General features: G+C 38.0%; 2 protein-coding genes across 3 annotated transcripts in view; one reads left to right on the plus strand and one right to left on the minus strand.

Moving 5' to 3' along the window:
* Positions 1 to 16,114, minus strand: part of tet1 (tet methylcytosine dioxygenase 1) — a 36,453-nt gene that overhangs the window by 19,318 nt on the left and 1,021 nt on the right. The window contains exon 2 of the mRNA XM_083539246.1: positions 13,672 to 15,214. Coding sequence (XP_083395372.1) covers positions 13,672 to 15,066 — 1,395 coding nt within the window. The 5' untranslated portion in view covers positions 15,067 to 15,214. The remainder of the gene's footprint in view (positions 1 to 13,671; positions 15,215 to 16,114) is intronic.
* slc25a16 (solute carrier family 25 member 16) overlaps positions 9 to 16,114 on the plus strand; it is a 28,183-nt gene continuing 12,077 nt past the window's right edge. The window contains exon 1 of one of the 2 annotated variants that reach the window (XM_083539312.1): positions 9 to 1,215. Coding sequence is in view for 1 of the 2 variants with exons in the window: in XM_083539310.1 (XP_083395436.1) it covers positions 1,244 to 1,252 (9 nt within the window). In the remaining variant the exon portion in view is untranslated. The other variant, XM_083539310.1, reaches the window with a different exon arrangement.

Raw genomic sequence — 16,114 nt, forward strand, 5'->3', positions numbered from 1 at the left:
GGTAGCCATCTTGCATCGCTTGGATTTAGAAGAATAAGTGGCTGTAGTGGTCGATGAGAAGTGAGCTGCCCAGCTTTGCATGATCAGCACAGATTGAAACAGCTACACACTGCCGCAGACGCCTGACGCATGCTTCTGGCCGACGCGCACACAGCACAAGCAGCCAATCGCGTGGAGACTTTAGCAGCTTGTAAATCATCGGCCATGCCTAGACCCTCCTAAACAAAGGATCCCCTATGTGGGCTCTTACTCTACAAGTACGCACGAGGGCAAGAGATAAGCCGTGGGGTGGACAGCTGCAGTGCCGGACTGGAGCTTGAAGCAGCATGAGGAGATTCGCTTTTTTTTTCTGGAGGGAACAGGTTGTTCAATACGGCTAAAATACTGATGTAAACAATAAATAGATTTATCTTTACTTTAATTATGCATTTTAATATCCTAGCATTAATGAATCACATTATCGATATCAAATGACAAAAAATGACTGATTTATTCTGTAACTAATAACCAAGATTTCTTTAAAGTAACACTAAAACAAGTGGAGCCACACTTCCTCAAAGAAACGATAATGACATGATTAACTGTTACTTTACTACAGCTAACAATGTCATAGTAATTCCTTGTCGCCATGTTTTTCCCTTTCAGCAACTTAATATACACACCTGGTCTTACTACACACAAACGACTGTATACGATAAAAATGGTATTATATAATGCATTCCATATATAAATGAGCATTCATTAAACACATGATGACATCAGAAAATAAAAGCCTACCTGGCGTGTGAGGTATGAAGGCAGATTGACTGTTTGATTAACTGTTGTAAAATGACATTGAGCCAAGGTGAAGTGACCGGTTTGATCATTCGGATGAAATAGTTCGACAAGGTTACTACTCAGAAGGTCCGCTGTCTATAAGTGATACAATTTAAACGCATTACATTAAATCCACTCTATTTAAACTTTTCTTTTTGCTTTCTACGCAAACTTTGTATCCTCTCACGATCTGTGAGCGCGTGTCTCCCTCACCCTCCCTCACCCCAGCTATTCTCAATGTGCGTTCAGCGATGACGACAGTCGGTCTTTAGCGGAATCCGGGGTCGTGCCGTGATTCAGCAGCCTTCAGAAAATACGCTGTCTTCGTGCCACCACTGCTGAATAATAGAGCTCGTGAGATCCGCTCAGATAGAAAGACGGCAGCGTGAACCCGATGAGGTAATCTCTGACTGCGGAAACCCTGCTGATGCTATTTGTGAGTTATAATGCTAAATTTAATGGGGTTGAATAATGGTCTTTTGTTGCTGGTGCCCACTCGTGAAATACCTAGCTCTTGGTTTATTTACATTACGGGTACTTTGTTTTATAAAATTTTCACTTGAGAGAGAAATGCTTGCAAAAATATTTATACAATGTATATGTATAGGTTATACAAAATGTTTGCCTAATAAGCAATTTTTTTGTAGAATCCATGCTGAAGTTGCGTATATTATATATGTATCTATTTTATTATGTATGGATGCTCCTGTTAGGGGACACCACAGCCGATCATCTGCCCCGTATATATATATATATATATATATATATATATATATATATATATATATATATATATATATATATATATTCTGCTTTTATCACTAATATAAAACCAGATGCCCATACTAGGTGATCGGTATACTAAATACTTATCATGGAAAGCATTAGATTTATTTGATGATGGCACATTTTCCCCCATCTTTCTCTCCACTGAGGTACTCCTACTGGCTTGCTCTTTAAAATGTCCCATATGCTGCTCTTTAACAAGCAGACCAACTGTCATTAGTCACAAGCAGTGCCAGCATTAATCATGCTCTTTTCAGCACTGTGTTGGCAAACTGTCCTTAACTAACAAAATAAGAAATGATTAAAATGGCTGGAGGTGCTCGATCCCATCCCGCTACACCACACCCTATCGTAGGATATGCAGGTGCTAGATGGATGTGAAAATGACGGAAAGTTCCAATGCTTATATTAATGTTGACAGTTTTGGAAAGCATGACTCCACGCTTGAACCCAAACAATGAATAAGCCGCCGGATTCAAAGAATAGCCAACCAAGTCAATATGATGAGCTTAATATAACCAAAAAACCCATTCTAACATGAAGAAAGTGAAACCTACTACATTTTTGTTACACTGGAGTAGGACATTTCTATATAACAATTAAGCAAATATTAAGTACAGAGTGTTTTTTTTCTTCAATTTGCAGTCTAATAAATTCCTTTCATTCAACCTTAATCTTTTGAACGTTCTAGTTGCCCAAAAATCCTACAGGATCAAAAGATCAATGCCTTTAATAAGGACATCACCAAGCTTTGTTCTTCTGATGGAAAAAGTGTGGAGCCCGTGAGCAACACTGGACTGAGACTTTGTCTCTGCCTGCAGCTTTTATTATCAGTGAAGACGGAAACAGACCCCAGTCATCCAGCCCACATTTTCCCTAAATGGTTGGGAAGCAGAGTGTATGGTTGTGTGTTTTGTTTGTGTGAAGTGAGAAAGACCAAATGTTTTGCTTTAAACTAAGTCTTTAATACCTATGTGGTTACACATAAACAATACAGCTAATGTTTACAATGGAACAGATGGATAACATCAGTATATATCACTTGTGTAAGTACACAAGTGTATCAATTTCGGTTTTGACTTATGTACTATGACATTTTCTAACTTCTATAAGACCAGCCATTAAAACCACCTGCTAAACATTTTTAGGTCTTGCTTGTGCCATCAAAACAGCTCTGAGCTGTGGGGGCAAGGAGGTGGTGCATCCATGGATTGGACTTGTTTGTCCAAAACATCCCACTGATGCTCAGTTGGATTGAGATCTGTGGATTTGGGAAATCTTGAGGCAGAGACAACACCTTGAACTTTGTCATGTTCCTCAAACTATTCCTAAACTATGTCAAAGTTAACGTTATTCGTCAGACCATGAATGAGCAGCATAGGCACTCTGACTGCTTCTGCAACTATGCAGCCTCATAGAAAGCAAGCTGAAATGCAACGTGTATTCTGACACCTTTTTATCATAGCCGGCATAATCTTTTCAGCTATTTGTAACACAGACAGGCAGGACTTCACTCCCCACAGGCAATGACAAATCTGTACTAACCAGGAAATACCAGGAACACCTCAGAAAGACTTGCCGTTTTGGAGATACTCTGACCCAGTTATCTAGACATAACAATTTGGCCATTCAAAAGTAGGTCAGGTCATTATGTTTGCCCAATTCTGATGCTTCCAACACATCAGCTTCAAATTCTAACTGTTTACTTGCTGCCTAATCTGTCCCACCCCTTGACAGGTGCCATTGCAATGAGATAATCAGTGTTATTCACTTCAGTTGTCAGTTGTACTTATAAGTACTACTTTCATCGGTTTTCTTTTTTAGTCACAGTTTATTACTACATTTAGAAGCTAAACACATATGCAAAAAAAAAAAAAAAAAAAAAAAAAGCTCAGGAGCAAAGTCTTAGCTATACAGTTTGAAAATGACGAGTTCCATTTAATGTGACTGCTTTTTAGTACTTTGCTATGGGCAGTCTGCCTCACAGTGTTCTGATTGATTTATCGTTTTATAATAGACTGTAGATTTTGTCCCAATCAAAACGAAAATGTTATTGGAAAACCAGCAGCTCATACCGATGTAATTTTCCTCAACCTACCGCACTTAAGAGAAACCTGATGTCCTTTAACAACTGCCAAGCTTGTCTTGTGTAAGTACCCAAGCCAGAACTGAAGTTGATACACATGGGAATTTATATGAGATGTACTGCAGTGATCCATCAGTATCTGTGCGCACATCCTTAGTAGTGCAATTATAGCTGCATATCTAGTGTATATGTATCTGTAGTCACCAGTGACACATGATAAAGTGTGAACGCTGACCAAACATATGGTTTAATCACTTCTCTAATGCAGAAGAGAAGAAAAAAGTAATCACTGGTACATTTTCAGAGCAGCCTTTAATCACTGCTAAAGGTGAATTCTTATTACTTCACTAAGACCAACAACAACCAATGTTCAAACTGTAGGCTAATAGACTGACATGTTCATTCGTTTATCTTCTGTAACTGACATGTTTATTAGAGCACATGAGATGTGTGACTGTTTAAGGGAAGATTCTGCTTATATACCTATACTGAACACTTTAAGGACCATCTGATATGTTTTTCCCAGTGGAAAAAGGGAGTAAAAATATGAGATAATAGTGGAATGGAAAATACAGCCGACATTACATTTTTTGCTTTTCCAGAAAGAGAACATACCTCAAGGCCCTATGTTTGTAATATACACTATATGAACAAAAGTTCGGAAAACTAACCATAAAATCTGTATGTGCTTTTTGATTAAAATCCATATTTAGTGCCTATTTGCTGTTATAATAACCTCCACTCTTTACTACATTTTGGAGTGTGCTTGTGGAGATCTGGGTTCATTCAGCCAAAGGTTATTTGCAAAGTCAGGTAATGATGTAGGTGAGGTGAGGAGGCCTGGGGTGCAGTCAGCGTTCCAATTCCTCCCATAGGTGTTCAGTAGGCATTTATAAACATAAGGTATTTTATGTTTGATAGACGACACAATAGTATGAAAAATATTTATTGCTGGTAAAAGGTAGAATAGACCATTTCAATTTTATTTTCCAAAAAACATTGTGTAAAACAATATTTCTGTGTTTTGGTGTGGACTATGGGGCACTACATACAGGTTTATCCTTAATTTCAAATAACCCACATTGTTAAGTTATTCCAAATGCTCCTACGTATTTAAACTGCTCTTCAAGAGACAAGGCACCCGATTTGTGCAAAACTATGCAGATATTCATATATCCAGATAACTTGGACCTAGATAGAATTTAGTTACCTACAATCAAGGTGTTCACAGAGGTATAAAATGATTCAGTGTTGTGAAATCCACAGTAGAACTTAAGGTAGATGATGTTTTTATATGTGGGTAGCTACCGGGTGTAAAGGTTGGGAACAGCAGTGGTAGGCAGACAGGGGAAAATATACTTTACAGTACTTTTGCCAGTGAGTGCTGCCTCCTCATAATTTCATGCTTCATGATTTTTACAATTCCTTTCTGCCAGCTCAGCCTCCTAGTGGTCATGCCTACACCTCACAATCTGACACACACACACACACACACACACACACACACACACACACACACACACACACACACACACACACACACACACACACACACACACACTGACAGCATGAACAACCCACACTGTCCTTTTTTCAGTATTTGTATTTCTTGTGAAATCTGTCACATTTCCTTTATAACCATATAAGAACTCATCCATTATATGTGTTAAACAAAACAAGCTGTTCTAAACACCAACATGATATCACAATGCTGAGTACCAGGCATTTATATGTGCTGGAATGGCAGGGTGGAGACTCACACTGGCTTACTTTATTTAAGACTTCCTTCCATAGCAATGCTATAGAGGGTTGAATGAGTTCAACAGCAGTGTGTGTGTGTGTGTGTGTGTGTGTGTGTGTGTGTGTGTGTGTGTGTTTGTGTGTGTGTGTGTGTGTGTGCACGTGCATGGGCATGCTTGTCTATCTTAGTGGGACCCGAATATGAACACAAGGACAAAAATAACAAACAGTTTTGATGTTAGCTGGACCAAACAAGAACAACTGCATGTTTAACCAAAAGGCAACGTTTTTTTTAAGATTAAGGTTATGACAAGAACTCACTGTAGGCACAGAACTAATTAGCTGTATATTATTATTATGTCAGTGGAAAGTGCTGAGAAAAGGTGTGTTTTAGTTAGCAACATCGCATTCTATGTTGGTTGGACACACTATTTCACACAAGCTTAAACTTGAGTTCACAGAACCTTGATCACTGGAATGAACATAACTGATCATGAACAACTGCAGTGAACTTTAATAAGACAGAAAAACTTTATTAGTTTTTTTTAATCTGTAACTTTAGAGCGAGTTAGATTCTTAGAAATGAACATATTATTTTGCATTAAGAATTATGTGTATTACAGTGAAGAGTGAAGCAATATTTACTATGACATAAGTTGTCTACAGTTTATGTTTAAATGATGTAATGAAGGTCAGCAGTGAAATGTCAGTCAGTTGAATCTCAGAAAAATCTGCCTGAGCGTCAGCTTGTTGCCTCGAATTCTTGATTTCTGTACGTGACTGACAGGAGTGGAGTGCAATATTTCTGAAATACTGAAAAGCCAAACCAAAAGCAATGCCAGTCAGCTTCCCTCATATACAGTAACTCAAAAAAGTGAATACACCCCTCACATTTCAGTAACCATTTTATTATATGTTCTCAAGGGTCAATACTATAGAAATGCAACTTGGATGTATTTTAGAGTAGTCAGTGTGCAGCTCGTTTAGCAGATTTACTAACATATAATCACATTTACTGTGCTCTAAAAATAACTCAAGATTCAGCCATTATTGTCAAAATCGATTCGTTTTCTAACATAAAACCGACCCCAAACACATCGCCAAGATGACAACTGCCTTGCTGAGGAAGCTGAAGGTGATGGAGCATCCTATTGAGCACCTGTGGGGATCCTCAAGTGGAAGGTGGAGAAGCTCCATGTGTCTAACATGCAGCAGCTCCGTGATGTCATTATGGAGAAGTGGATGAGAATCCCAGCAACAACCTGTGCAGCTCTGGTGAATTCCATTTCCAAGAAGATTAAGGCAGTGGTGGATAACAGTGGTGCTCACACCAAATTAGGGCTGCAACAACTAATCAATAAAAGAATCAATAATAATCGATTACATTAGTATCCAGATACTTGATGAAAATGTCAAAATTAAAAATAGTTAAACTAGATGTGTGGCTTTTGCATAAAAAAAAAAAACACTTTTATACATAAATACCCCATCCAATCACTCATTTATCAAAATAATCGTTAGTTGCAGCACTACCCAAAATATTGACATTTTTGGACACCATTTTGACACGTTCACTTTGGGTGTACTCACTTTTGTTGCCAGTTATTTAGACAATAATGGTATTGTCCATTATTAAGACAATACCACTATAAAGTATGTTGATTTTTTTCCGAAAGACAGTAAATCTGTACTGCTATACAAGCTGCAGACTGAATACTCTAAAATATATCCAATTATCATTTCTCTAGTATTGTCCCTTGACAACATATTTTACATGGTTGCTTAAATGTGAGAAGTGTACTAACTTTTGTAAAAATACAGTGTGTATATATATATATTGCACATAGATAGATAGATAGATAGATAGATAGATAGATAGATAGATAGATAGATAGATAGATAGATAGATAGATAGATAGATAGATAGATAGATAGATAGATCTACCCTATTTTCCATTACCAGTTTTTGTGCCATTCTAGTGGTATTTATACTGTTTTAGAAGACTCAGAGACTAATGAATAATACATTCTGCAATTATGCATCCATTATGACACATCAGCTCTGATGTGAGAAACTAACACGGCCTGATTTAAGCGCTGGCCATCTTGCCCTTTAACTTCACCTGATTTCCCTCCTCTACCTACATATCCAAGCAAAGCCCTGCTACATTTACAATGCAAATGACAGTAGCTCGGTCACTGTGGCACACTGAAACACTACATTAAGTAATAATGGAGTAAACTGTGTACAGGCAGACTGGCCGAATTGGCACGGTGCACTGCCCACTGACAAGTATTTTCCTCTTATTACTAGAAAAAGCCACAGACTGAGTAACGAATGCCACATAATAACAGAGCGGGTAAAATGGACATAAATGGTAAATTATAAATTTTTATGGTGCCATTTGACAATGACACGACTTTCTTTTGTGATGTGAACTGAACATTTGTAGAATTGAATAAATGGGGAAAAAACATGCTATTTTTTTTACTATGACTACAAGACAAGATTGAAGGTGATGGTTTGGCAAGTACTGAATTATAGCTATGACACAGGTCATTTTAGCTCAGTTGTAGTAATTGAGAATTGCAGTGTCAGTAAACAAGTGAGATAAGCATTTCATGAAAATCTGAAAACAGGGTGAAGAGCCACTGTTACCTTTTGGAAAGTTGGCATTGTACAATGTTCCTTAAACAAATAAACTAATTGCGTCCATATATATCTATATATATCTATATCTCTCTCTCTCTCTCTCTCTCTCTCTCTCTCTCTCTCTCTCTCTCTCTCTATATATATATATATATATATATATATATATATATATATATATATATATATATATACAGTGAGGAAAATAAGTATTTGAACACCCTGCTATTTTACAAGTTCTCCCACTTAGAAATCATGGAGGGGTCTGAAATTGTCATCGTAGGTGCATGTCCACTGTGAGAGACATAAACTTAAAAAAAAAAAATCCAGAAATCACAATGTATGACTTTTTTAACAATTTATTTGTATGATACAGCTGCAAAGAAGTATTTGAACACCTGTCTATCAGCTAAAATTCTGACCCTCAAAGACCTGTTAGTCTGTCTTTAAAATGTCCACCTACACTACATTTATTATCCTAAATTAGATGCACCTGTTTGAGGTCGTTAGCTGCATAAAGACACCTGTCCACCCCATACAATCAGTAAGAATCCAACTACTAGCATGGCCAAGACCAAAGAGCTGTCCAAAGACACTAGAGACAAAAATTGTACACCTCCACAAGGCTGGAAAGGGCTACGGGGAAATTGCCAAGCAGCTTGGTGAAAAAAGGTCCACTGTTGGAGCAATCATTAGAAAATGGAAGAAGCTAAACATGACTGTCAATCTCCCTCGGACTGGGGCTCCATGCAAGATCCCACCTCGTGGGGTCTCAATGATCCTAAGGAAGGTGAGAAATCAGCCCAGAACTACACGGGAGGAGCTGGTCAATGACCTGAAAAGAGCTGGGACCACCGTTTCCAAGGTTTCTGTTGGTAATACACTAAAACGTCATGGTTTGAAATCATGCATGGCACGGAAGGTTCCCCTGCTTAAACCAGCACATATCCAGGCACGTCCTAAGTTTGCCAATGACCATTTGGATGATCCAGAGGAGTCATGGGAGAAAGTCATGTGGTCAGATGAGACCAAAATAGAACTTTTGGGTCATAATTCCACTAAACGTGTTTGGAGGAAGAAGAATGATGAGTACCATCCAAAGAACACCATCCCGACTGTGAAGCATGGGGGTGGTAGCATCATGCTTTGGGGGTGTTTTTCTGCACATGGGACAGGGCGACTGCACTGTATTAAGGAGAGGATGACCGGGGCCATGTATTGCGAGATTTTGGGGAACAACCTCCTTCCCTCTGTTAGAGCATTGAAGATGGGTCGAGGCTGGGTCTTCCAACATGACAATGACCCGAAGCACACAGCCAGGATAACCGAGGAGTGGCTCTGTAAGAAGCATATCAAGGTTCTGGCGTGCCTAGCCAGTCTCCAGACCTAAACCAAATAGAGAATCTTTGGAGGGAGCTCAAACTTCGTGTTTCTCAGCGACAGGCCAGAAACCTGACTGATCTAGAGAATATCTGTGTGGAGGAGTGGGCCAAAATCCCTCCTGCAGTGTGTGCAAACCTGGTGAAAAACTACAGAAAATGTTTGAAGTCTGTAATTGCAAACAAAGGCTACCGTACCAATATTAACATTGACTTTCTCAGGTGTTCAAATACTTATTTGCAGCTGTATCAGACAAATAAATAGTTAAAAAAATCATAAATTGTGATTTCTGGATTTTTTTTTTTAGATTATGTCTCTCACAGTGGACATGCACCTACGATGACAATTTCAGACCCCTCCATGATTTCTAAGTGGGGGAACTTGCAAAATAGCAGGGTGTTCAAATACTTATTTTCCTCACTGTATATATATATATATATATAAATCTTTATATATTCTTATATTTTATTTTATATAGTTTTTTATACTTTATTTATCAGTCTTCTTTTTCTTTGTACTATTATTTTCTTTGTATTATTTTTCTTCCCATCCCCTTCCCTCATGCCGGACAATCGTTATAAGCATTTCACTGCAAGTCGTACCCTATATGTATGTGTATGTGACAAATAAAATTTTATTTTATTTTATTTGATCCTTTCATTTGCTGTATTCATCTTACTTTCTGCAGAAGTCTCTAAACTTTGTTAGCTTGCTTCCTGTTTGTTGTGTGAAGTGTCACTGTAACCTTACTGTCACAATGAAGCAATTGCTTGGTCAGTGTAATAAGCCCCTTATAAGCACCACAGTTACTATTGCACTGTGGATTTTACCTTTTGAACTGCTTACTTTGGGTTGTATTCAGTTAGCAACAGAAATCAAAGATTCAAATCATCAGTTAACAAAAATTACTTTGCCCCGAAACTTCGTTTAGTCCATTTAACCAGGAGCACAGTGTTTCCTACGGACCATTATAACTGACACACCACCTGCTAAACTCTGGAGCGCTAAACTCTGGAGCGCAGAAGACGCTGCAGAATGAAAAACAGAGTAACGGGAAGAAAACAGTGAAGGGCGAGGAGAAGAATAAGGCCAAAGAAAACACCAAAGGTTTCCAAAGTTTGGGATCATATCAAACTAAAACATAAAGGAAACACTGTAAAGTGCGGTTACCGTTTTTAAAATAATGTGCAATTGATTTTTATATTTTTATTCATATACAGTGTGTTCAATAAATCCCTCCGCAGTAACTGCATAAAGCAGGTATTGGAGCATGTTTTTAAAGCATGGCGATAAATACATTTTATACAATTTAGTTAAGTGAAAATTTCAAGCAGCTTTTCGGAGGCAAAAAAAACCACATCGCAATACTGTGCGAGATTTAATAAATAAATACATAAGTGAGAATAATCATGAGTTTCATTAAACTAATAGTTTCCCAAAACTTTAAGTACTCGATGCACTCGATGCACTGTGAAGGAACTTTTTTTTGTTGAAGGCAACTGTGTTTGTATTTTTATGGCTATTAAATGCATTAAATGGGTTTAGTTTTTACCAATATTCTTGTATGCAATTTCAGCAATAAAAATGTAAATTTTTCTAAAACGAAAAACAATTTACTTGTTCAATTTCAGAGACCCATCTTATTTTCCTCCCTCTTATTTTTTATTGCTCTTCAAAAAAGAAAAACTACTTCTTACCCGATTATTTGATTATACGATTAAATAATTGGAATTGGAATAATAATTATTGTAATTGGAATAATTACCGAATATTACCGATTACCTATTATCGATAGCGGCAGCCCTACTTTCCAGTACTTAAACTAAAACACAGAAAATGTGAACTGATAAAGCAGTTATTTGTTTGTTTATAGTGCAATACAATGGACTAACATCCGTTATTCTGTATATTCCCACCATGTATCTGGTATTTCCAGGACAGGCTCCAGATCAATCGAGTTCCTGACTAAAATAAAAAGATCACTGAATAGAATTGAATAAATGAATGTTCAGAAAACATGTCTGGGTCTCATGGTTGGGTTTCCACGTTCTTTTGGCCTTATAGTATTGAATAAATGTACAGTTTACCTGACACTTGATCACTACTAAATGCTAAATGCTGCAATATAATCACAATTATATATATATATATATATATATATATATATATATATATATATATATATATATATATATATATATATATATATATAAAAAACATTTTCTGTGATGCGCAGCTTTGTTACACATTCAGTTTGAACACAGTCAGTTCTCAGGGCTGATCCTCATCCTGTTCCTCTACCCGAGTTGAAGGTTGTTTATTAAGATCTGGTGTGTTTGTGCTGTTTAAGGTGTGGAGACAGGCTTATCTTGATCACCCTGAATGTAGTCAGTAGCTTCATCTTGCACTCCTATGCCTAACCTTTACTTTAAAAAGAAAAGTGAAGAAAAAAAAATGCACTATCCTGGAACTGTAATAACAGCTGCACGTTAGAATGTCGTTACGTTAACAATTAGAAACACTGCAATGCACCTTTTGTAGGTATGCACATAATTATTAGATAGCATATTTAAAAAGATGTGATGTCCCCTATCACACAACAATGAGAAGTGGGAAACCAAACCCCTCTGTTTTCTTATGTATACCCTGGCACAAAAACACCCCCAGTTAGTTACAGCTGGTTGAATTGACAGAAAAGAGAATAGTACCGTCCCTTCCACCCTAATTTCCTAATTTATTCGCCTATGTAGAGCTTTATCATTGTCAGGATCTGAACCTGCGATTTCCTGACAATAGCACAGACACTTCTTTAGCTCAGACACTCGGGAGCCCTGTAAAATTAGGGGGGAAATCTTTTATTTCTCTGTATTTTTGAGGACTAGGCCTTTTATATGACAACCCTGACAACATGCTGTTCAATATTTCACAAGAATATTCAAGGCAAAGGCCACAGTGTATTGTCTTGATCATAATAATGTAGAAGTAATAAGATAATAATAATACAGTAATAAAGTAATTTTGCTCAATTTGCATGATCAAATCCCAACATTTTAATAACAAGATTGTGTCATTTCCTCACTCTGTCCACACACAAACACTATTTCTCATTATAATGAATCGCTGCACAATATCAGGAAATATACTGTGTACTTTTTTTTAATGTATGCACTGAGTATTACTGCACATTAGTATCCAGACCCTTGATGGCCTTTGAGTATTGCCAAAAAGTTGCCATAATCTGCAACAGACCCCTGCTACTCTAATGTTCTCAAAAACCTATGTAATGATGTAAAAATCATGTAGGTTAAAGTAAAGTGCTCTCCAAAAATTAGTGAACTACTGCAAAGTGAATTGCTGCAAAGAAGAAATAATTACAGCAATATGACTGTGTGTTTCAACTGTGTTGGATTTATATCTCAAGATGATTAAATAGTAAATGTGGATTACTATGTAAAGTCATATGGCTACAAAACTCATGTAAAAGAAAAGTTCAGTTCAAATTTGATACCACAGCATTTCTGCAGGAAATGTGCAATGCTTCTGAATATGTCAAACATTCATACTGATAAAAGTAGCAAAAGCAACACATTTGTATTTACTGCAATTCTGTCCTGAACTCTGTATTTATAAAAGCTCTTGACTAAAGAAAGGGAGGTAGCATTCTCACATTTGCCCTCTGGCAACTTTGCCAGTGTGAGTGCGTGACATTACATGCTCTGAACTTTCAGCATAGCGTGACACATCAGCTAAAAACATGCTACAGCTTTCCGTGCTAAGGAAGGAGACGTGTCATTGTGGCAGTTTAGCGTACTGAAGGCTATCGTTCCCAAACACGCGCAGACGGGCCACCACGTGCAAAGCTGACAGTGACTCAAGTAATCGGGTACTTCCTTTTTTTGTCACAGCAGCGGAAACAGATGAGTAAAACGGAGAATGTGACGGCTTGCGTTCTGAAGCATTTCTGAGATAAAAAAGGGCAATTTACTAAAGCCTATGAGAATATTCTACTGTTTCACTTCTTACATTAAAATCTCTCTTTAGACTTCTGAACTGAAATCAAGATAGTTAAAGAGTATCTGTATATGGAGAGAATACTTTCTGATTAGTGCTACACTCCCAAACTGACATAGACTCAAATTATAGGGTTTTAGTTTCACTATAGTGAGCACCGAAGGAACAGAAACCTTTTCACGAATAGAATCAAGTGACTTACCTCTTCAGCAGAGACCGGAGAGGCCCTTTTCTTCAGCTCCACACATTTCCTGAGTTTACAAATCTGGTGACCGGTCTTTCGGTTAAAGCAGCAACTGCACTGTCCACAGTTGACCTTGCGAAGACATGGCACACATGCCCCACATCTCCTCCTCTTCTTTTTCTCTCTTCTCTCCTGATCTTGGGGCAAACGCTGGTGAAGAGAAAAGGCGCGTGCTTCCCCAGGTCCTGAAGCCAGTCCTGAACCTCCCACCTCTGACTCCGTGTCAAAAGAAGACTGGGTGCTTTCCGAGCTGCTCAACAGTTTATTCAGAAAAGATGTCGTTTGAGACTCACAGTCCAGGCCAGGTTGAGGGCTGGAGTATAAACCTGTCCTCAATGAGAGGAGTGTGAGCGCTCCTTCGTTTTTGATGTACATCTCATCGTCATTGTCATTTGCATCTTTGGTTTCCGTGTCTAAGGTGCACTGATGCTCTCTTTCTATCAGATGAGTGGGATCTGAAGTGTGTTGAAGTGCTGCTGATTCATTAACAAATGTATTTGAAGGGGGCAACAGAAAGACATCTGATTGAGAAGAATCTTCCGGTTTTTTTTGAGGATCAACATCATTTGACTGTGAAAGCGTGGGTACGGTCAGGTCTGAGGTATTAAGTGTGCAAACAAAATCCACTTTAAGGTTTGGGTCAAATGCATTTGCAAGCAAATCACTCAACCCAGTGCTTGGTTTGTCAGTGTTTTGAATGGGCCCAGGATTGTTTTCACTTTCTACCACTTCAGAGGTGACCTCTGCCTTCTCCTCCTCCACTTTAGCAGCCTTGGGAACAAATGTTTCTCTGTCCTCCTCCACTTTCCTTTCTTCAGAACCTGGAGTAAAGGGGGGGTGGCCTTTGTTGGGAGCAGGTACCCCGTTTTGTTGGTCATCACTTTTAGGGTCAGAAGGTTCTGTGTTTTTTATAGTATCCTGTTCCCTGGCCACATGGCCTTGGCTGGTCTTTTTTGTGACCACCCTCCTGGGAGACTTCACTTCCTGCAGGACAATCTGCGACAACTGACTGCCACGAAAGGACCTCCTTCTGCCAGCAAAGTCTGCAAACAGGCCGTGTTGGGTCTGACAGCTACGTGTGCATCTGGTAGACCCTGAAACACTAAATGTGTTATTGGTCTTGCTTGCGCTCCCTTTGCTTGCTTTATTTGTGACCTTGCTGATGACACTACTTTGGACCACCCTGTTTGCCTGTTTCTTTGCTTTGGATTTTGTGGTTACTGCTTGTCGTTTTGGCCCTATCCGACTTTTTGAGTTCGCTGCTCGCCTTTTACCAGTGAACGAGTTCAACTTTTTGACATTTTGTTTTATTGGGGGGTGTGCCTTCTTTGGTCGTTTGACAGAATGAGGCATAGCTAAGCTGCATGAGAGTGAAGGGGTTAAAAGGTGAGTCAGCACACATGGGAAGCGACGTTAAGGCAATTTTTAGCTCGAAGATCTCCCAAAGATAGAACTTGAGACCCCTTATTTTAGTGTCCGGTCCAATAAATCCTGAGCATGTCTGTGGAAAAGGTTAATATATTTCATCAGAAATGCTGTTTTGCTTGATTTTTGCTGCCCAACCAATTCAATGTTTACATGAACATTAATTATTATTATAGGGACAATTCATACATAACACCTTTATACACGTTTATTTACATTTGTCCAGTGCCTTAACCACTGAGTTACTCACCTCCCCTTTATATCATGTTATGTCACTTGATGTCATGCCCCAGTTATTTTCGTGTAACACCTTGATCCTTGTGGAACATTGTTTCCTTATACTGTGTTTCTTATACTGTATATTAATGGAATAACTATAAAAGCCTACTTGACTTGACTTCATCCTGGTAACAATGCATCTCTTATCTTGTTATTATACACGTCATTCAGTTAGCAATCTTCAGATGTGCTGCTCAATAACAACCATAACAACTATCAATTATAGCAGTATTAAAAGTTTATTAATCATAATGAAACTAATGTAAAAATGGCCATAAATGGGTAGCAGTGTCACAAATAGAAGGACCTCCTGACAAGTCCTGGATGTTTAGCGTTTTAAAGGATGGATTCATTTTATCATTATATTATCATTATTGTGTAATTGTATCATTATTTCAGTATATATAATTATTACTTCAGCATATATTAATATTATTATTTCAGCATGCCTTACTTTCAATGAGTTATTATAAAGGTTTGTGTAATAAACTGTGAGTGCAGTTCCTTGGCCTGTTAATTACAATGTAAAACGGCAATATATATATATATATAATATATAGGCGAAATTGTGAATTTAATCTATAAATCTGTTGTTTTTATTAAAATATTAAAACAGAATAATCGACACTGTGACTTTACGCACAGTTAACGCCCTAATGCGGCAGGACCTACACTCCATAAAGTTGTGTGGACACAT

The sequence above is a fragment of the Silurus aristotelis genome, assembly GCF_946808225.1.
Source record: "Silurus aristotelis genome assembly, chromosome: 4".
Lineage (NCBI taxonomy): Eukaryota > Metazoa > Chordata > Actinopteri > Siluriformes > Siluridae > Silurus > Silurus aristotelis.